This window comes from Lissotriton helveticus, chromosome 8, assembly GCF_964261635.1.
Source record: "Lissotriton helveticus chromosome 8, aLisHel1.1, whole genome shotgun sequence".
Taxonomy (NCBI): domain Eukaryota; kingdom Metazoa; phylum Chordata; class Amphibia; order Caudata; family Salamandridae; genus Lissotriton; species Lissotriton helveticus.
The window spans coordinates 1,180,760,572-1,180,783,738 of NC_136069.1; the positions used below are offsets into that span (position 1 = coordinate 1,180,760,572).

Genomic DNA, 23,167 nt, shown 5'->3' on the forward strand with positions numbered 1-23,167 from the left:
CCAGACTGGGGAAGGTGGTAATCTTGGTGGAATGACTCTTTTAAGACCTTCCATGAATGCTTTTATCGCTGGTACTCTGAACAGTGATATGCGCTGCCTGTTTTGTAGGTATGCTGCTATAGCTGCTAGATGTACTCTGATAGATGTGTACGCTAGATTACATTGCTGTAAGTGTAACAAGTAGCAAATAATCTCCCTTGTTGATACGTCTAGAGGGTTGATATTGTTATTAGTACAGTGTATAGCAAACCTCTTCCACTTAGCTGCATAGCATGCTCTGGTGGTTGGACGTCTCGCTTGTTTAATTATTTCCATGCAATTTGGGGGGAGATCTAAGTACCCAAATTCTAGGATTTCAGGAGCCAGATCGCTAAGTTCAATTGAGTTGGATCTGGGTGCATTATTTCTCCATGGTTCTGTGTAAGGTGCATGGGTAGAATTCGTAGCTTTTGATGTGGCACTTGTGAGAGTTGCAGGAGCGTGGTGAACCACGGCTGTCTTGCCCACGTGGGTGCTACTAGTATCATGGTCATTGAATGTTGTTGCAGTTTCCTGACCACTAATGGGATTAGTGGGAGAGGGGGAAAAGCGTATGCAAATTTGTTGGACCAATTTATCCATAACGCATTGCCCTGCGACAGGTGATGTGGGTACCTGGACGCGAAGCTTTGGCATTTTGCGTTCTGATGAGTGGCAAATAGGTCTATCTCTGGTTGTCCCCATCTTTGGAAGAATGGCTGCAGTATTTGTTGGTGCAGTTCCCATTCGTGTATTTGTTCCGACTGTCTGCTTAAGATGTCTGCTATCTGGTTTTGAACTCCTGGTAGGTGTTCGGCTAACAGATAGATGTTTTGAGGAATGGCCCATCTCCAAATCTCCTGTGCTAGTCTGGATAATTGGAGAGAGTGCGTCCCCCCCTGTTTTTGAATATGATACATTGCTGTCATGTTGTCTGTTCTGATCAGGACTGCTTTGTGGATAACATGTATCTGAAAGGCTTTCAATGCTAGAAACACTGCCAGTAGTTCTAGATAGTTGATGTGCAGTGTTCTTTCCTGCACACTCCACCTTCCTTGTACTGTGTATTTGTCCATATGTGCTCCCCATCCGGTGAGCGATGCGTCTGCTGTTATTGTCACCTGTGGAATTGGCTCTAGGAACGACCGCCCTTTGGTAATGTTTGTTCTGTTCCACCACTTCAGAGAGCGGTGTGTGCGGTCGTCTACCAACACCAGATCCGTAATCTGTCCTTGAGCCTGATTCCACTGTGTCGCTAAGCATTCTTGTAGCGGACGCATTTGTAGTTTTGCATATGGTATTAGCAGTATGCAGGATGACATCATGCCTAATAGCTGCATGAACACTCTTGCTGTTAGTGAGTGTTGTGGCTGAAATCTCTGAATGATTGTAAGCATTGCTTGGACTCTGATTGGGTTGGGGTACACTTTGGCTTTTTCTGTGTCTATGGTAGCCCCCAGATATTGTTGAACTTTGTTTGGTTGTAGGTGTGACTTTGTGTAGTTCACCGTGAACCCTAGCTGGTGTAGTAGCTGAATTGTCTTTTGTGTGTGTTGCAGACACTCCTCTTGCGACCTGGCTTTTATTAGCCAGTCGTCCAAGTATGGGAAGACATGAATTTGTTGTCTTCTTAGGTGAGCTGCTACCACTGCCAGGCATTTTGTGAACACCCTTGGTGCCGTCGTGACACCAAATGGGAGGACTTTGAACTGATAATGTTGTCCTTCTACCACAAACCTGAGGTATTTCCTGTGGGCTTTGTGAATAGGGATATGAAAGTAAGCGTCTTTTAGATCCAGTGTAGAAAGAAAGTCCCCTTTCTTCAGTAAAGGAAGTACTTGTTGGAGCGTGACCATGTGGAAATGTTCCGAATTTATGTATGCGTTGAGAGGTCTTAGGTCCAGTATTGGCCTTAGAGACCCGTCCTTTTTGGGGATTAGGAAGTATAGGGAGTATACTCCTGTTCCCTGTTGGTGCTGTGGAACCTTCTCTATGGCATGCTTTTCTAGCAGTGATATTACTTCCTGTTTTAACAGTGTCAGGTGATCTTGTTTCATTGGACGCTGTTTGGGGGGGATGTTTGGTGGGGTAGCTGTGAGTTCTAGGCAATAACCATGTTGGATAATTTGTCTTACCCACTTGTCTGATGTGATGTTTTCCCAGACAGGTAGGAACTGTGATAGGCGTCCCCCTACCGGTGTTATATGGTCTGGGGGAAGCTCTATGAAGTCACTGTTTTGGGGTTGGAGAGTTGCGGTTGTTGTTGTTTCCGCGACCTCTACCCTTGTTGTTGTTACCCCTGTATCCACCTCTAGAATTACCTCTGGGTGATGTAGGTGTAAAAGAGGTTTGCTGTGGGTTTGTACCTGTACTTTTGGATCCTCCTCTATAGGTGGATCTACGAAAGGAACCTCTTTGTGTCGGCTGTTGCAATGCTCCCATTGATTTAGCCGTTTCTGTATCCTTTTTCATTTTTTCTAGGGCCTCATCTGTCCCTGTGCCAAAAAGTGTTTTCCCATCAAAAGGTTGGTTAAGTAACGAGGTTTGTACCTCTTGTTTGAATCCTGACACTCTGAGCCATGCATGTCTCCTTAACATGATGCTTGTATTTGTCGACCTTGCCGCAGTTTCTGCCGCGTCTAGGGCGCACTTTATTGAAGTGTTAGTAATTAACTTCCCTTCTTGTATAAGTTGATCAGCTCTCTTTTGATGTTCTTTAGGGAGATGTTTGATGAGTGTTTCTAACTCATCATAATGCGCTCTGTCTTACCTTGCAAGTAATGCTTGCGTATTAGCTATGCGCCAACTGTTTGCCGCTTGAGATGCTACTCTCTTGCCAGAGGCATCTATTAGTTTAGACTCTTTGTCAGGAGGTGGCGCTTCTCCTGTAGATAAAGAGTTTGCTCTCTTGCGAGCGTTTGTGACCACTAGTGAGTCTAGAGGAATTTGTCCCTTAATGTATATTGGGTCTTTTGGAGCTGCCCTATATTTTTTATCAATTCTTGGGTTCAATACCCTAGCCCTCACTGGGTCTTTGAATATCTCTGATGTATGACTGAGAAGGCCTTTTAGCATTGGTAGTGTTCCTGATGTTTTTTGTGCAGTAGGTAGTGTCTCTAATAAGAAGTCCTGTACTAGAGGTTCTGTATGTAGGTCTACCTTATGAAATGTTGCTGCTCTAGTAATGAGTTGTGCAAACCCAGTATTGTCATCAGGAGGTGAAGGTTTTGAGGGATATGACTCAAGGTCGGTATCATTACCTGATCCCACATTATACTCCTCCCATGGGTCTGCCTCCTCTGGGATTGTGTCCTCATCATCCCCAGGGTGTCCCCCCTCCCCTGTGTCACTCTCTCCATCTGTTGTAGGTGTAGATGGACGTGTGGGAGGAATCTCTGGCCTATTGTGAGGAAGAGGCGAAGATGGTGTGTGAGGTTTGGGAGAAGGGGGAGGAGTTGTATTCGTCCCCATTGTTCTCTTCTTTGGATGAGCCTTGTCGTCCAAATGTTCATGTTTCCTCTTTTTAGGTAGTTCTGTGACTACCTTGCCAGTCTTTGGGTCAATAAACAAAGTCTTTTGTTTAGGATCCGTTCCGTGTTCCTGTGTCGTTACCGCAGTTTTCGGTTCCGAAAGGTGTTTTTTCTTTGAAATGTCCATTTGTATTTTCGGTGCCGAAGTTTTGTTCGGATCCGACTTCTTCGGTATCGAAGATGTCCCCGGTGTCGAGGGTGTTTTCGGCGCCGAAGCGTGCTTCGGTGTCGACATGGACTGTTTCGACTTCGAGCTTTCCTTGACCTGGTGCTTCGGTGTCGATGTGGTCGGTTTATCGGAACCGGAACCACTATGATGGGGGACCGAGTGTTTCGGTTTCTGTTTCGTTGCCGGGCTCGAAGGCGGGGCGTTAGAAACTTTTTTCGGTTGTCTGACCGGGCTCGAGGGCGGGGTCGACACCGTGCGGGGTCTGTTTTTCGGTAAAGGGACGTCGTCACTCACGGTTTGTTGGACGTCGATTTCCTCGACGTCGGACTCGTCCGCTTCTGACCCCGCCTCGTCGGCCTCTTCTTCCTCCTCTTCTGGGTGCTGGTCCTCGAACAGCTCCGGGATTGCTTGTGACTGCATTCTCGATACCTCGTGTCTTCGGGCTCGACGGTTTCTAATCGTCGACTTTGACGAGAACGCTGCACAGGCCTCACAGTCCCTGGATTCGTGTTCAGGGGACAAGCAGAGGTTGCACACTTCGTGTAGGTCCTTGTGTGGGAACTTAGCACCACACGTTGGACATTTTTTGAATGGAGTCCTTTCCATGGACCCCGGGCTGGACTACGTCGAGTTTCTCGTAGTCGTCGTCCTTCGAATCGCGTCGGTATGGAGTGAAGTCGCGTTCGATAACGATACCGTCGATTTGGAAAGGAATACGCGCCGGTTATAACCTTCTTTGTTGAAGTCGGTCCGGAGCGCTTCGATCCTCATCCGAACCCGATGGCGGAAAAAAACAATCTAAGGATGGAGCCGATGCCCATGCGCACTAACACCGAGAGGAGGAGTCACCTATGACGACAAAGACTTCTCCAGAAGAAAAACAAAGTGCAATCATCCGAGCCCAACACCAGATGGCGATCTATTCATAAATGTACCATCTGCAGCCCATATGCCTCGAACACACTGTTACAAAAGGTAAGTAACTCGTACTTTAGAAGTCTAATAATCAAATATCAAGACAAAGGAAAACCATGTATACCAAGCAAACCTGCACTATGAAATATGTTGCAATGCTTTAATACCACCCATTATTAAAACTCACAAAGATGTCAACTGCAACCTTGCACTCTCCTAAAACCAAGGTTCATGATGAATGAATCGCCGGATATTCACAACACAATCTGCAGTGGAAGCGATGAAAAACTATTTATTTTTTTCAACAGACAGAATCTGTAAATCTGCTACTATTAGTGCTAACATATCACATAACCAAATGTTCACAAGCTGAAAACCTGCACCAATTAGAATGTGACAAGTTTGATTGTTACAACCCAACGCAGGAAACAAAGCTTCCACACAGCTGGTTCTCTAGCTAGGGAAAAAAAGATTGATCTTGTTGCTTACTTCATGGTGCATATTTCTCCCATCAAAGAAGAAACAATGACAGTGACTATGAATCTCAAGAGAGCAGAGTTAAAGAAGGAACAAGTCTTTGGTCATGAGAAAAGTTCTTGCTCTATTTTCTCTGTAATACTAGCTTTCTATTAGTGCAGTTTTACTTTACAAGAATATCATGCAGGTGTTTGCAACTTATTGTTACCTCTTTCTTTCATTCCCTGTAGTTCTGTCCACCTCCTAGGAAGACATTGGCATGCTATGCTATTTTAATATTTTTTAATGCTGATGAACATTCTTGGGTTGAGAGGAAAGCTACTTAAATGAAACACCTATTTCTCTGAGTAAGATGTTCAGTTTAAATTATTCAATGAACAACTTTTTTTACTGAAAAGAGACAATTGAACAAAGTTAAAGGTATGAGTTGTTCTATAGTTCTTCACCAGATCATCAAAATAAAGGGAAAGAGCAACCATCACTGTTTTGCGTGACGTGATTGGGGTACTTCTAGGTTGCCTTAAAGTGACAGTGCTTTTAGATGCATAACTAATTCAATTTATTGGTAATTGACATTGCGCATCATTTCCCTAAAAGATAAAAAATAAAAAAGTTGATCATACGTAGACATTGTTAAAGAGGTATCCCAGAAGCATGCAGGATCCCAGAGATAGTCTAATGGTTATGGGTATTAATGATGATCCTTGATAGACGACTTATACAAAGACAGGAAAAAGCTAAAAAAAAAAAATTTTAAAAATGGACAATCCTTGAAATACTTTTTCTCTATTGCCACTGCATCACCACTGCAATTGCCAGCCCGGCAAGTCCTTCTGTTAGCTGGAGCACTTTTAAATAACATTTTCATTCACGCAGTCTGTACCACGGAGCAAACTTTGGCTGGGACACCAAATCTCATTGAACTTGTCCTCTGGCTGAGCTCTTACAAGAGGTCAACTTAACTTGCAGAGCTCTCGACTGATTTGGTTAAGGAAATCACATCTTGCTTATACGGATTTCAGCAACTTTTAAATCAAGAAGCACTAGTTGAGAAAACTGAGGGGCTCCCCGGGATTTTCTTCATTAGCAAGAGGCTGATGTTTTCATTAGTGACTTAATATCCCTGAACAGAGATTAACAAAAAGATAAAATAACGTGGTGTGTGCAAAAATGGAAGGCACCACAAAGGGTTATATGCAATGAACATTTTATCCTCAATTTCAGCAGCTCCACTTTTTTGTCAGAGATAAACTGCCATTGGTAGATCCAAAAACTGGTGCGAACCCACAGTGTACATGCACTACATACCACTATTTTTGAATCTTTCATCACAAACAATTATAAAACATAAGAAGATGCGGCCAGGTCTGAATGAATGTAGCCAATCAAGCACATTGTTGTATATCAAGCATAAAGATTTGTGGGATTGGCAACAATCAGTCAAAAAATGAAAGGAAAAATATAACATACTAAAGCCACAAAATGTAGTTGTTTAAATCCTGTACAAATGCCCAGAAGGGTTACATCGAAATACACCTTGTATAACAAATTGAACATCTCGCATCTCCAAGATGAACTGCTGGTATGATTACCTTCCGAAGGATGAGGATCTGTCCTAGGCACCTTTGGTGAGAGAGGAGCAGTATACGTGGGGGAATCCTGGGAATGTCGTTTGGTATTTCTGTTTTCTAATATTTCTTCTTTTGCTTTAACAAAACAAGGTTATTTTATTAAGGAGAGTGTAATACATGTCAAACATATTGCTGTTATCCACACTTAGTTAGGACTTTTAATAAGGCTATGGTAAAACATCCACAACCTGAAAAACATCCCTTTTCATGGAGTTGATATTTAGCTACCACACCATACATTGTATTAGCACTTTTTGGGTGATAAAATGTACCTAAAGCAATTTTGGTTTGTTAAGGGGAGACAATTTTCAATGACACAGTTAAGCAGGGCACCCCCCACTCTACTAATAGAATGACACTTTGCTTTATAATATGAATTTGTTTTTTTCAGAGCACTCTCACATTCACAACTAATGGGCAGTTTACACTTTAGTGATGCAGAAAAAATGCTTTGCAAAGATGTCTATCAAAATCATATGCAACAAATACTATGTGTCCTCTAGGTAAACTGGGAATTTGAGGATTAAGAAGTCTGTGGGGTTGTGGAGTGTTGAAGTCGTTCGTTTTGTCTATAAATTATGTAATATTAATTTATCTTATATCAATGTAAAAAAAATGTTTGACACGGAAGAACTTTGAAGCTAAAAGTTGAATACGTTCAGGGGGGCAGTGGTCACTTTCATAAAAATGTGAAGAAAGGTAATAAAAAGTGATCTACATATGAATAACAGCAAAGTCTAACTGGAGGACTGCTCTATAATATGGAATAATCAAAAGCATGGGCCAAACAGAAGCCAATATTAAAGGTCTAAACCACAAGACCACGCAAAGTTATGAGTCCTGTAAGTAATCAATGCAGGGCTTCATCAGGCCAAAACGTCGAGAGTACACTTTGTGCAATATCTTAAAGTAGCATTTGTACTGATCCTTTTCTCCACTTTAAGCTCTCCCAAAGCCTCTAGACCATCCACCATCATAATGCCGTATTGCTAACATCAACATAAGCAATGTTACCCATGCTCCTACCAATGAACAAGTTACTTACCTTCGGTAACTCTCTTCCTGGTTGGTAACTCTATTTAACTGCAGATTCCTCACCTTTTGAATACTGTCCCAGGTGTCAAACTGGATCCAGAAACCTTCAAGCAGTACCCATGTGCGCCAGTAACTGGCATCCTGTGGGTTTCTGCTGATAGGGTTCTGCTCTGAAGGTACGTAGCTGCATACAAGTACCATTCAAGCACACCGATTTCAGTTGCATTCTAGGCTGTCTACTACCCTAAACCCAGGAGCCCAACAGCAGATTAGTGTTGATCCATGTGCAGATCTCTAGTCTTTTTTAGAAGAAAATGAACCCACTTCACAGAATGGAAGGAAGAAGAATCAGTGAGGAATCTGCGGTTAGATAGAATATTTACAAGAAAGAGTATTACCAACATAAGTAACTTGTTCTTCTGACAGATGCAGATACCTGCAGATACATCATCTTTTGAATAGCTACCAAAGAAGAACTTCCCAGGTGGTGGGTCTGTGAACTACCTCCAACCAAACAATCCTGCTGGGCAAAAAAGGGCAAAATAACCTTCTTGTCGGAGTTGGCCTGTACAGAAAGTAGTGCTTCATGAACATGTGGAGTGATTCAAACATCGCAGCCTGGCAAATTTCAGGAACAGACACTCTGCATGCCAATGCACTGGTAGCAGCCTAAGCTCTGGCGGAATTAACCGACAGGCTTTCAGGAGGCTGCTGCTCAATCTGTGTGTAGCAGTTTTTGATGCAGAGAACGAGCCAGCGAAAAATTTTCTTTTTCTGCATTACTCTGCCCTTTTTCACTCTAGAAAATCCAACAAAGAGCTAATCGTTCACACAATGTTCCCTGGTGCAATCAATACAGAAGCTGAGAAATCGTTTAGGATACAGACATTGTGGGCTCTCCTTAGAGTGATCCTAAGAGAGGAGATGGAGCAAAGAAAGCTGGGAGGATGACATTTTCCCTGACATAAAAGGTAGTAACCACTTTCGGGTGGAAGGAGGCTCAAGTTCTCAACACCAGCTTGTCTGGAAAGAATGTTTTGGCAGACAGATTTACAGAGGGCTTGTAGCTCATTTGCCTGCCACACAGATGTTATGGCGATGAGGAAATTGTCTTTAGAGCGAGGAACTACAATGAACAGCTGTTCAGCGACTCAGAGGGGGCACACATTAGGTATGTGGGGACTAAGTTTAGGACCCACTGAGGCATAATGAAAGGTGTGGGCGAACACATATGCTGCAACCTTTTCATAAGACCGATAACTACAGGTGACTAATTACACACGTTGTGCTAGAAAAACCCCAAAAAGTAACACTTCAGATAGTCAGGCTTGAAATGGTCCATCTGCCGAGTACCATACCAAGTCACAAACTTGTCCCAACAGCAGGTGTATAATGGTTTTGTGGATGGACACCTTGCCACCAGAATGACAACTTCTTTGGGAGTAAGGTCAAATGAGAAACTGCTACTGCTCAATATCCAAAGATTACAAAAGCCCAGGTGCAGGATTGGGCCCTGCTCCTGCAACAGATGGTTCTCCTGAAGGGGAGGCATGACAGGAAGACTATGCACTGGACATCTAGGTGCCACACTCTGCCTGCCCAATCCCATGCCACTAGGATGACTTGGGCCCAGTAGTTCCTGATCTCCTTCAGAATTCTCTGTAGGAAAGGTAGCGATGGAAAGGCGTGCATGAGCCCTGAGCTCTACTCTAGGCAGAATGTCTCAGAGAGAGCTGTCTTGGGAGCTACAAAGCACATACTGATATTGCACATTCTCCGCGGAGGTGAAGAAATCAGGCCAAGGTTCTCCCCATTTGTGAAAGAGACCTTGTGCTACCTCCTTGTTTAGCTGCCATTCGTGATCCGCTAGGCATCGCCAGCTGGATTTGTTCGCCCTGACGTTCACAGAGCAACGAAGGTGGTGTGCCAACAGGAAAATGTACATGGCACTCCATTCACTGCAGACGGCGTAGCATCTTCTGACACAGGGTGCATGACCCTGTCCTATCATGCTTGTTGCAGTACCACATGGCGGTGGTATTGTCCATTAGGATCTGCACCAGTCTCCCTTTGATGACTGTCCTTTTAGCTGTGTACTGCTATTTTACTGTTGCAGTGGGACTCCCACCATGACGACGGGGCAGATTCAAGCATGTGAATCTATACATGATACAATACTGGAGAATAGGATTTAATACCAGCCAATTTATTATGATCATCCACACCATCACCTATACCCACCCCACCACACACTTTCACATAGACCTCATCAACACGATCAAGTTACACAAATCCTCCTCCTAGAAAGTTGACTTATTTCCCTCCTCCATTGTCAAGTCTGTGCAAGGAGAAGTCCTCACATCGCTACACCACACGGTCATTGTCTGCTAACCCAAGGCACCTTTCCAGACAACCTCAAGACATGGCTGATTCTGCCCTGCTAAAAAGCATATACTATATCCAACAGACCTTGTAAACTTCTATCTTACAACCCACATCCTATTTGTTGGAAAGAAATCAAGAAGGCAGTTGCCAACCTGATATAGGAGCATATCAGCAAGAATAACCTACTACAAGACTATAAATTAGGATTCAGATCACACTGCAGTACTGAAATAGCCACCCTGCATGTAGTTAGTGACACCTTCCTCAATAACAAAAATCACCCTTCCTTCCGGGTCCTGATGGACTTTTTCACAGCTTTTAACACCACCCCCAAGAGCAGCAATAGCACCCCCTCACTCATCAAACCACCACTAACCCTCCTACAATTAAAGAAGATACTCTTTCTCATCCCTTTCACTCACTCTACACATCCTTCTACCTCACCACTCTGGTCTCTCCCAACAATCTATCTCCCCATCTGTCCCCTGTACACTATGAGGTAGAGCAAAGAATGGCAGAAGAGTTATGACTTGTCTGACATGAAAATTCGTTACCACCTTCAGTAGGCATGCTGCTTGAGTCCTTAACACAGTTTGTCTGGAAAAGAATTGGTATAAGGAGGCTCAGACTAAGACTGTTCAGACTGAGAGGGTCTGAAGCTCACTCCCCCAGTGTTAGGATGTTATCACAAGACAGGAGGTGCAATAGACATCTGTGCATTGGTTCAAAAGGGGTACATATAAGACAAATTACAACCCTATTTAATTCCCACTATTGCATCACAAAGGGCTTAGGTGGAAAGTATGCTGCAAACCCTTAAAGAAACAAAATATCAAAACCAGTAATTTGACATGGAATGTTGGTCGGGCAATTGGTAAAAAGGCCGAAAGGGCAGACAAATAACCTTTAACATTGCCCACAGCAAGTCCTTCCTGGGTCAATGGCAAAAAAATGACAAAACATCCAACAGCACACCAGGCCACAAATTTGCTCCAGCACTAGTCATAAATGGACTTTGCAGAGGAATGTCTGGCAGCAATGATGACATTCACAACCTCTGATGGAAGATCGAATGTAGTCAACTGCTGCCACTCATTCACCACGCCTGAACGTGTAGAATTGAGCAGGTTCGGGTGCAGAATCCTGCCCTGCTGTGATAGAAGACCCTCCCAAAAAGGTAGCCTGATCAGAGAGCAGATGCTTATGCCCAAATGTTCTGGGTGCAACACTCTCCTGGCCCTATCCAGAGCCACTAGGATAGCTTGGGGAAGATTTTTCCTGATCTTCAGAACTTGAGGGAGGAGGAAAGGCGTACAGGAGTCCCATGCTCTACTCTAGCCTGAATATGCCTCCTAGAGAAAGCTTTCTTGGGAAATTCAAAACGTACAATGTACAACACTGCACATTCTCAGCAGTGGCAAAAAGATCCAGCCAGGGTTCTCCCCACTGATGGAAGATTTCTTAAGCCACCTCGAGGTGCAATCGCCATTCATGATCCACCAGGTGCTCTCAGCTGAGCTTGCATGGCCTAAAATTCATGATCTGAAGTTTTAACCACCTTTAAAGGTGAAGCGCCTCTTGACACAGGACCCATGACCCCACTTTTCCCTACTTGATGAAGTATTACATAGCGGTGCAGCTGTCCATGAGAACCTATACCAGCTTCCCCTTGATGAATGGTAGGAACTTCTTTCATCCCAGACAAATGGTCCACAACTGCAACCGATTGATATGAAGACTGTTTTCCACCAGTGACCAGAGAACTCTGATCTAAACCTCTCCCAGATTACCTCCCCAGCACAGCAGTAGAGCAACCGTCACTACCATCAGCTCTGGGTGGGAAAGAGAAAGAGGTATGCTGCATGTCAGGTTGCAGTTGTGCAGCAACCACTGCAGATCTTTTGCAGCCTCTTCCGAAACCTCAATGACATCCAAAATGTTTCCTTGGTGCTGGGTCCACTAAAACTTCAGATCCCACTACAGAGACCACGTATGCCACCTGGTGAAGTAGAAAAGCAGAATGCAGAAGAGCAACAGTCCAAGAAACTACAGAGCTACTTTCACCAATATCCAGGGCCAAGGCTGAAACATCGGGATCATAGCCCGAATTTACAGGACTCAATGTGACAGAGGAAAGACCATCAACAGCACTGTGTCCAAGACAGCTCCTTCAAAAAGGAAGCTTCTGCAAAAAAGTCAGATGTTACCTCGGCTCATTCATCGAGAATCCCTAATATGTCAGGAAGTTCGCTGTTGTTGTCTGGAGGTGGTCTATGACTGACTGCGGTGAGCCTATCTTGAACAGTTGCCACAGTAGGGGAAAACCTATATCCAACCTCCGAATATAGGTGGTGACCACCGCCATCCCTTTGTGATCCACTTGTGAACACTGAGGGGTGCTGGTAAACTGAAAATGATCTTAGCCGACACTTAACTGCAGGTAAGGTCTGTGGGACAGCCGGATGGGCACATGAAAGTAGCTGTTTGGCAGGTCAAAGGCTACCATACAGTTGCCTGGATCTACGGCAGACAGAACCTGAGCCAGTGTGAGCATTTTGAATTGGTCCTTCCAAATGAAGGCTTTCAGAAGGTGAAGATCTAAAATAGGATGAAAGCCTTCTCCTGCATAAGGAAATGGCGGAAGTAACACCTTGTTGCTATTTCTGAATCTGGCATTGTCTACATGGGCCCTATGGACATTAGATATTGCACCTCTTGCAATAAGATGGATAGTTGCTTCTCTAAAAGCTGTTCTGATGTCTGAGTAAGCTGCGTTGGGTCAAAAAGAAACAAAGGTCATAGTCTTGCTGGACGATCTGGGGGACCCACCTGTCGGATGTGATCGATTGCCATGCTGGAAGAAAATGTTGGACCCTGCTTCCCACAGGATGGTTGTGCGCCACAGGCAAACTAAAGCATCTTGGAGGTTAATGCCGCAAGGCAGGGGGACTTGGAAGGCCAATGGTATCAGCGACCTGTACATTGCCCATCTGATCCCTGCCACAACCGCAATAGGACTGGGGTAATAACAGGGGAGAGGGACCTGACACTGCCTCATCCACCAAACCGCTGGAGAAGCATTGGAAGGGAGCTGAAAATAATTAGGAACTGTCGAGAAGGGGTCAAAAGCTCAAAAGAACACACTGTGGGCCAGCTTTCCATGAAGCACTCTAGGGCAGAATCAGCTTTCTCACCAAAGAGGCGGGATCCATCAGAAAGCAGATCCATGCAGAATGCCTGTACATCTCCAGAAAAACCTGTGGATCGCATCCACTCATGGCGACAGGGCACTGCCCTTGGGTATAACTGCTCACTCCACACAATCAGTAACATCCAGACTACCACATATCACACATCTGGCTGCATCTGAAAAACCTGTGGATCGCATCCACTCATGGCGACAGGGCGCTGCCCTTGGGTATAACTGCTCACTCCACACAATCAGTAACATCCAGACTACCACAAATCACACATCTGGCTGCATCCTGACCATCCTGAATGGTTTGAGTCAAGGAAGCCCTAAACTCTTCCAAGTCTGCTGGCAAGGTATCATTAGCATGTCCCAGAGGGCATGCATGTAAGGGCTTAGTAGGCAAACTGCACTGGCCAACCTCAGTACTACGCTGGCCGAAGAAAGCATTTGTTTCCCAAATGCCTTAGTCCTTTTCTACTCCAAGTCAGGAGTGTCATGGGAAATGAATTTGGATTCACCTTGCAACTGGAAGCTTGGACCACAAACATTCAGGAATACAAGGTTTCCTAAAAAATCATAGTCGCCAGGTGCTGGTCGGTGAGATTTAGTTATCTGCCTTTTCACTGTAGGACAAGAACAGGGCTTAGACCAAGTGCCTTTAAGAGTATCAGATAGGGCTTCATTGAACAGTATTAAGGGCCCAGGACTCAGAGGAAACAGGCTCAGGTTAGAGAACAACAGTAAGGAAGTTTGTTTTTAACTTCTAAAGTGGATATCTGTAGGTCCAGGATCTTAACTGAACATCTAATAAATACAGCAAGCGAAGCACTCCTCTGTTGGAGTCCCAAGGGAAGAAATCAACCCTGTATCAGTGGAAACATCAAGCCCACTGGTTTCCTGCAAATTCATTTGTCATCCGAAAAGCTGATTGAGCCTCAGAGGATGACTCAATGGTAGAGGAAGTATATTGCCCTAATCAGGCTGCAAGTTTACTGGGTGTGCTGGCATGGAGTCGGATCAGGTCATCGGTCCAGGTCGAGATGGATTCAACTTGGGGTTGGACACCGGAGTCAGCAATGGCACCAGCGACTTAGGGACCAGTATCGGTGAAAGGAGGACCAGCGTAGGTCTTGGAGCCGAAATGGAAGTCAGCACAGGTGTCGGTACGGAACCAGATGTGGCTTCCCAGGGCTTGGAAGAGCACAGAGGAAGGATCTGTGGGCGGTATCCCGACTAGAAGCCCCTGCAGATTGTTTGGGCCTAAAAGAGCACCGGAGAGAGCTGGAAGAGTGTCAAACATGCAAAGCATGGCCTCCTTACAAGGCCTTGACACATTGCAATGTCACCGATGGTCAGGGGAACACTGGGCAAGTCAAGATCAGTTATGGGATCAGCTCCACAACTGGGGATAAGGAGAGAGACAGAAAGACATCATGACTCCCTCACAACTTCTCTTTAAATAAAGAGTGCTGGGACGAGATAGAGCACTGCTTCATTATCAAGTGTTTCCTTTTTGATATGGACTTCGACATACCGTATGATTTTGACCAAAAGGAAAACCTAGTGGTGGATCAGCGTCGAAAGCCAGAACGGGTCTGCGCCTCGACCTGAAGCAGGACTTATGCTAGGTCTGAGATTTCTTTCAATGTTCAACAAATTCAACTGTGCTTCATTGTCCCAGGTCACCTTTGGGTGCATGAAATCACGTTTATCACACAACTGAGTCAGCACCAAAGCAATATCACATGCAGGTCTGTCACCGATATCGGTTGTAGGTGGGGAACTTCTGCCCTTGCACACTGGAATACAGTTTAAAAACTTGCCAAACCTATCAAAAAGGAGCAGAGCAAAGAATCAGAGTTCGAAGTTGCAGAAATAAAAGAATTGACATCAGCACGTAGGGGTGATGCTTGTATGAGTCTCAATTCTGTTGTTTCAAGGGCAGAATGAAGCCAAGTGGAGCCACACGGCACCACCTAGCAATGTGCAGGAGCACTGCTGTGAAATCACCCTGTTCCAGTCTGGATACTTCTAACTGCAGATTCCTCATCTTGGGAATAGATACTAAAGCAGTACCTACCAAATTGGTGGGAGTGTAGGATGGCTCAGACTTAAAAGTCTTGGAGGACAGAGAGGGCAAAATATCGATCTTGACGGACCGGACTGTTGAAGCACAAGTGCTTTACAAACGTGTGCACTGATGCCCATGCAGCTGGCTGACAGATCAAGAATAAGTAGTCCATGTGCCAAAACAGTGGTAACCACAAGCCCCTAGACATTCTGCTGAGGTTCTTGGCCTACAAGTATCCACTGCTGAAGTTAAAACAAACATCCTTGCTGCAGTTCTACAATCTGGGGGGAGCAAGCACAAAGATGCCCATAAATCTCCACAAATAGCTGATCATTCACCTGATGTTCTTTGGTATGATTAATATAAAATTCGGTGCGCTCTTTGGGTCCAAACAAAGGAGTCTATATTCCTCTTTCGAGAGAAATGGAAGAGCGAAGAAGGTTGGAAGGGTGATGACTTGTCCGTGTCACCCACTTCTGTAGGAATGCAGCTCTTCTCCGTAGCGTCAGTTTGCCTGAGGAAGAAGGTAGGGATCTATGGGGCCTGATATTCACTCACCTGGCATGCAGATGCTATTGCCACCAGAAAGATCATTTTTAAGACGAGCAGCCAAATTAAACAACTGTGAATTGGTTCAAAAGTGGAGCCCATGAGAAAAGTGAGAAACAGATTTAAGTCCCAATGTGGCATCACAAAGGGCTTAGGTTGGAACATCTGTAGTACACCCTTTAGGAAATGCTTCACCACTAGTGATTTGAACAAGAATAGTAGGCCCGGGAAACATAATGAGGCTGAAGGGCTGAGAAGTAAGCCTTAACAAACAAGTTACTTACCTTTGGTAACGCCTTATCTGGTAGGAATCTAACAAGCTGCAGATACCTTACATTTTGAATTATCTCCAGATGTCAGACTGGATCTGGAAAAAAATTCTCGAGCAGTACCCCAGGGCGTCAGTAGGTGGCGTTTTTCGGCTCCGCATGGCATTGTCCGCACCAGAATTGAGAACGTGGTGCCTATATAGGCATCACTCCAGCGCACTGATGCCAGTTTCTTTTCGCATCTTTCATCGACAGAAGCGCAGAGCCACGAGGAACACTGACCACTGACCCGGAAAACTATGGACCTGCAAGGAGAAAAAACCTGTACCTAGAAATCTGTTTGCCGAACGGGGAGGGTAGGTGGGTCGGTAAGGAATCTACAGCTAGACAGATTCTCTCCCAGACAGGGAGTTACCAAAGGTAAGTAACTTGTTCATCTGATAGAGACTTCTAGCCGCAGATTCCTTACCTACTGAATAGATACCCAAGCAATACCTACTAAGAGTTCGATCTGTGGACCAATTTCATAGGAAGAAGTGCTGCATGAACGAACAGGAAAAGTGTCCGTCCTCATAAATCGGACTGTCCAGGCAGTAGTGCTTTGTGAATGTGTGCTAGGAAGCCCAAGTTGCTGTCTGGCAAATATCTAGGAGCAGAACTCCGCGTGGTAACAAAGTTGTCTTGGCTTTAGCTCTGGTGAAACGAGCATGCAAATCCTCAGGGGGTTGCTTTTTGGCCAAAGCGTAGCAGATCTTTATGCAGAGCATCATACATCAGGAAATGGTCTGCTTCTGAATGGCCCATCCTTTCTTCACTCTGAAAATACCCTGTGAAGAGTTGGCTGTCCACCAAGAACTCTTGTGTGCGGTCAAGGTAGAACAATGCTCCTCTTCTTAAGAGGAATGTGGCGGAGTGTAAAGAGAAGGCCGAACGAACGCAGGTGTGGGTAGCCACGACCAGGGACCTGCTCCCTATTGAAAAATTCATGCAATTGGGCACTACGACTAAAGGTTACATATTATTTGTATACTTCATTATTTGTATACTTCCTTTTGAGAAAGTCGGGCCCCAGTTAACCTAGCGGCACCAAAGAATTTGGGACGCCGTACTGCCCACTCCCTTGGAGGACAAACAGTGGAACTCCCTGTACAAAGCCATTACTAAATATAATCGTTCCCTGTTTTTAAGAGAAGCTCACTACAAAATTATGTACGACAGGTATTTGCATCCCCAGAAACTGCACACTATATTTCCTAACACCTCAGATAAACGTTGGCGGAGTTATGGGTTGCTGGGAGACTTTGGTCACATTTGGTGGGACTGCCCCTCTATTCAACCCTTCTGGAAAGAAATACTTTCCCAAATTAAAATCATCTTAGGATACCCAATCCCAGACACCATGGAACACACTCTCCTAGGGGTAAGGGACCAAAGTCTGAAGTATCAAACCCAAGGGGACTGATCCATCATGTAGTTGCGCTTGAGAGCGTCCAAGATGGCAATAGCCGCTGCATGGAAAAAGCCAAAAGCCCCTTACATCACCCAGTGGCATGCTCGACTATGGCATGCATTAGCCCTTGAGTGCATAACAGATATTCTTGAGGATTAACGGAGGGGCTTTGATTAGGTCTAGAATCCGTTAGTGGGTTACCTACCGGAGGGGTTATCCCCGTTTGCCTGCGGACCTGGATTACGAGACCCCCATCTCTTTCAGATTGTCCCCCTTGCCCTTCCCGGTGGACGGGTTAGGCAGCATCTAGTGAAGCCCCCGGAGAGAGTGGCCACGCTATACCTCTGGGGGATCGAGAGAGAAGCCCGGGGGGGGGGGGGGGGGGGGGGGGGGAAGGGGGATGTCGGCCATGACAGCAGTGCTCGTCCTGATACACCTCCATACCCACTTGGACCAATTATATATACCACCACGGAAACGTTGATTTATTTCTTTTTTGTTCTAGGTTTTTTGTTATTGTTTAAGTTGTATACTTCCTGGGGTCCCCCAAGCGCATACTGAAGCTGTAGCCTGGCATATATTCGCTTTTTATTGGAAACGGCGTAGAGACAGCCCCACCACATCTGGGGGAAAATGTGAAGTCAAATAAGCTATGTCATGACCTTGTGAAAATGCTGTATTTGTTTTCAGATATCTGTAACTCTTGACATGTGAACTGTGCTCAGAAGAGCTATAATGTGCTGTGAAAGTCTCTAAAATCAATAAAAAGATTTTGACATAAAAAAAGTAGGCAGTGATGGGTTGGCCTACTTGAAAGGGAGTGACAACTTTCAGAAGAAAGTTAGCTCTTGTACTAAACACTAGTTTGTCTGGGTAGATGTTAAAGAACCGAGGTTTGGATGACAAAGCCTGTAGCTCTCTGACCATTCAGGCAGATGTGATTGCCACGAAAAAGTCCCTCTTGATGGTAAGGAGCCTAAGAGGGTAGTTGTGCAAAGGTTCAAATACACCTTGGTGGAGGGACGCTTGGCTGCCAAGATAACATTGCAGACTTCTGGAGGAAGGTCAAAAGCTGTCAACTGGCACCGCTCAATCTCCACACAAGACGACAGGGTGGACCGGTTCGGGTGGAGGACCCTTCCCTGCTGCTGAGACAGAAGATCCTCCCAAAAGGGCAACCTGATCAGAGGACCGATGGCCATGCCTAAAAGCTTGGGATACCAGACTCTGCCTTGTCCCGAGCCACAAGAATGAGTAGGGCCAGGTCAGAGTAGTATGGGCAAAAAGGTGTACATGAGGCCTGAGCTCCACTTGAGACGAAAAGGGTTTCTCGAAGCAAGAGATGCCACAGAAAGTCCAGCACGGAGAACTGCTGACATTGCGCATTCTCGTAAGTGGCAAACAGATCTAACCAAGGCTCTCCCCACTGCTGAAAGAGACCTTGCACCACCTCCAGATGGAGATGTCATTTGCGATCTGCTAGGTATCTTCGGCTGAGTTCATCCGCACTGGTGTTCAGAGAGCCTGCGAGGTGTTGAACCATGAGGGATATGTCCTGATGTTCCACCCAAATCCTGAGCCCAAGGGCCTCTTAAAGGGTTCACAAGCCCACCTCGCTCCGTTTGATGCAGTAGCACAAGGTGGTGGTTCTGTACGTGAACACCTGTCATATCCGTAGCTTGATGGAAGGTAGAAAGGCTGTCAATGCCAGGCGGATCACCCAGAGCTTCAACAGGTGGATGTGGAGTACGGAATCTGCTGGAAACCTAAGGCCTCCGATCTTCACCTCTCCCAGATGGCAGACTCATCCCAAGAGTGATGCAGATCTTTTGTAGTGCCCCCCGAGATCTGGATCATGTCGGAGAGATTGCCTGAATGCTGCGCCCACTGGAACTTCAGGTCCCACTGTAGATCCGCATATGCTAGCAGGCAAGTGTCACAAGCAGGATGCAGACGGCCATAAGGACCAGTAGGCTCAGAATCAGTCTCACCGAAATCCAGGATAGAGGCTGAAGTATTGGTATCCTAATCTGAATAGCCTGGCCTCGTCCTTCAAGAGGATAGCCTTAAACTGCACTGTGCCCAGGACAGCTCCAGTGAAAGGGAGCATCTGAGAGGAAGTCAGGTGTGACTTCGACATGTTGATAGTGAAATCCAACAAATGCAGGAGGTATGCAGTAGTCTGGAGGGGGTAGACAGCCTGGGGCAAGCCCGGTTTCAACACCCACTCGTCGAGATAGGGAAAGACTGGCACCCTGATCTCCGTAGATGAGCTGCAACCACCACCATGACCCTGGTGAACACACGAGGAGCGCTGGTAAGGCCAAAAGGGAGCAAAGTCAACTAAAAGCACTTGTGGCCCACTGTGAACCTCAGGGAACGCCTGTGCACAGGCAGGATGGGAATGGGGAAATATGTGTGTCCTGCAAGTCCAAAGCTACCATTCAGTCTTCCGGGTCTAAGGCAACCAGGACTTGAGCGAGTGTGAGCATTTTGAACTTCAACTTCTTGAGGAAGAAATTGTGAGGGCGCAGGTCTAGGACCAAAATGTAGCATAAATAGCAACCACAACCTACTTCTGGTGTCAGCACCCTCTCTATGGCTCCCTTGGCCAAGAGAGTCACCACTTTATGATGGAGAATAAATAGGTGGTCCTCCATCATTCTGTCATGAGCAGGTGGTAATGAGGGAGGGGTAGTCCCAAAGGGTAGGGAGTTGCACCTTTGGACGATCGACAAAACTCCACAGTCTGATGCTATAGACCGTCCGTGGGGCAAGTGATATCGGATTATACCCTCCACTGGGTGTCCATGATGGTTAAGAGGGCACACTATAAGGGTTTGGAGGCTGCAGCTGCTTGAGGGGTTAGAGAGAGGGAAGGGCCTAGGGGTGGACTGGCCCGACTTCTGGCTGCCTGACCCACGCGGTCTGAGAGTACTGCATCCTCGACCACGCAGTGGCAGGGAAGCTTGCATGCTGCAGTGGCTAGGAGGGTATAGACGCGGCTGGAAGCCCCTTCCATGGCCATGAAAGGACTGAAAGGTGGATTGGGGGTGACTAGGGGTCATGGGAAGCCCCAAGGACCTGATCGCAGCCCTGAGGTCCTTAAAGTATTCCAGCGATAAATTAGTCTTGCCTACGAAGAGGCAACAGCCATCAAATGGCGTTTCCATAAAAGATGTTTGGGCAACCCCAGAAAAGCCAGTTTTCCCCAACCAGGCAAGGCTCCGTAAGGCCACTGTCTACAAACCTGCTCTGTTCAGTAAGTCGGTGGTGTCCAGTTCACATCGAATGATGAACTTAGCTGTGTGTCTCTTGTCGGAAACTGCCTGGAGTACGGCCTGGTCCTCCTCCGGGACAGTTGGCAGCACCTGAGCAACTGTATGCCACAGAGAGTGGGGACTGCAGTGTCAGGCTGCTGGAAGAAAACGTCTTGCCTAAGTTGTACAGCCTTTTGGATTCCCGATCTGGTGGTATGGTTGGGAATGCGCCAGGATTTAAGTGGGAAGTGGAGGCTTGGAACACAAAGCTCTCTGGGGTAGGGCGCTGCGTGAGAAAGTTGGCGGTCCCCTGGGAAGTGGCGATGGACAATCATCCTGTTCACAGGATCCCCTGTGTTGGGCTTGGACCAAAGTGTTCTGAGGGGGACACTCGCGGTTGAAGCTATTCTGCCAAGACTAACACCAAGGGCAAGCTAAGGTACCTTCCTCCTCACCACCATTGCAAATGACGCGCCCTCCTCCATAGCCACAGTAGAGGGAGAAAGCCTGCCAGTCTCTGGAGAGGTATCCAGTCTGCTGACATCTGCCAAATCCTCGCACCAGTCCATGTTTGCATTAGAAGGCTAGTATTCTACAGGGTCCAGCGACCCCTCTAGGGCTCAAGCTCTGGCCTGGAAGGCATGGCTCTAGTCTGCATCGGCTGATGCCCCTCCACCTCCGTGTCAGTCGGGGATCAGAATGGGGGGAAGAAACGCTGGTGGGTGCCGGTCGCAGGGAAGGTCGAGGTGGTACAACTGACGCCAGTCCAGATCCATCTGTGGATCCAAAGAGCCCAACTGCTGCCGGAGCTGCTGCCGTGGATCCAGTAGGGGCCTCTCAGGAACACATGGGGATCGAAGGCGCGCCAGAGGAAACGGGACACCTAAATATGAGGTGCATAGCCTCATAAAATGCTCTTCATTGGGTTGGGGTTACTCGGGCGCCCGGAAAATCAGGGAGGTGCGGAGACGGCCGAGGCTCTACCGTGGAGCCAGGCCTCAAATGTCGTCGCCCCCTCATCTTGACAGCCAACGGACGAGGTGAAGTCGAAGATCTCTTCGGCTTCTTCTTCTAGTGGTTGGACTTACCTGAATGGCCTGACAACTTTGAGTGTGATGAGGGTCTCGGACTCCGTAACTGCTCCCGGGTCATACCTCTCTACTGGGATCTAGATTGTCCTGGCATCGCACGTCGAGCCACTAGGAGATTGAGGGATCGCTCCCTCAAGGCCTTCAGGTTCATTATGCAACAATCAGAGCAGGCCTTTGGATTGTGCTTGCGTTCGAGGCACCAAAGGCATGCAAGATGAGGATGTGTCACCGACAGAGCGGTAAGATGAACTGCAGAGCTTGAAGCTGGCCTTCCAAGAGGACATCACTGCCAAACCATGATCAAAACCTCGAAAGGACTTGCCAAAGTCAAGGATCTGCGCTGACTGACGCAGAAAGAAAAAAACTGACGTCAGCGCGCTGGGGAGGTGACTATAAAGGCACCACATACGTCACTTCCAGTGTGGACAATGCCACATGGAGCCAAACGATGCCACCTACTGGCGCACTGGGGAAATGCTCGGGAAAATAGATTTGGGATCCAATCTGACACCTGGAGATAATTCAAATGGTAAGGAATCTGCACCTAGAAGTCTCTATCAGATTATACCCACAGAAAGATCATGAAGGACCAAAAACAAAGGAAACAACAACAAACACGAAAGCTTGCCTCCAACGGGTCCGAAAGGTATTGCACCAAGCAACAAACTTCCCCAAGGGCTCTGCACACACATACTTCATGAAAGGGTGCTTGACTATGAGGATGACTACAACAACCTCGGTAGGAGGATCAAAGGAAATCAACTGCTGCTGCTCAATTACCACACATAAAGGTGTAGGTTTGCATAGGCTAAGGTGCAAGACCCTGCCCTACTGCTGCAACAGAAGATCCTTCTGAAGTGGCAGTCCGATCGGAGGACAGATGATCAAGCCCAGAACTTCTGAGTACCACATTCTCTTGGCCCAATCCAGAGCCACTAGGATCTTCTTGAGAACTCAGGGCAACAGAGGTAGTAGTGGGAAGGCATATAGGAGTCCCTTGCTCCACTCCAGACGGAATGAGTTTCAGAGAAAGAGCCTTCTTGGAAACTCCAACGTTCAAAGTGCTGATATTGTGCATTCCCTGCAGTGGTGAAGGGATCGAGCCAGGGTTCTACCCATTGCTA

The 23,167-nt window shown here is 46.5% G+C and overlaps 1 protein-coding gene across 1 annotated transcript in view; it reads right to left on the minus strand.

Annotated features, from left to right (window-relative positions):
* SCML2 (Scm polycomb group protein like 2) overlaps positions 1 to 23,167 on the minus strand; it is a 747,375-nt gene that overhangs the window by 178,718 nt on the left and 545,490 nt on the right. The window contains exon 13 of the mRNA XM_078658111.1: positions 6,702 to 6,815. Coding sequence (XP_078514237.1) covers positions 6,702 to 6,815 — 114 coding nt within the window. The remainder of the gene's footprint in view (positions 1 to 6,701; positions 6,816 to 23,167) is intronic.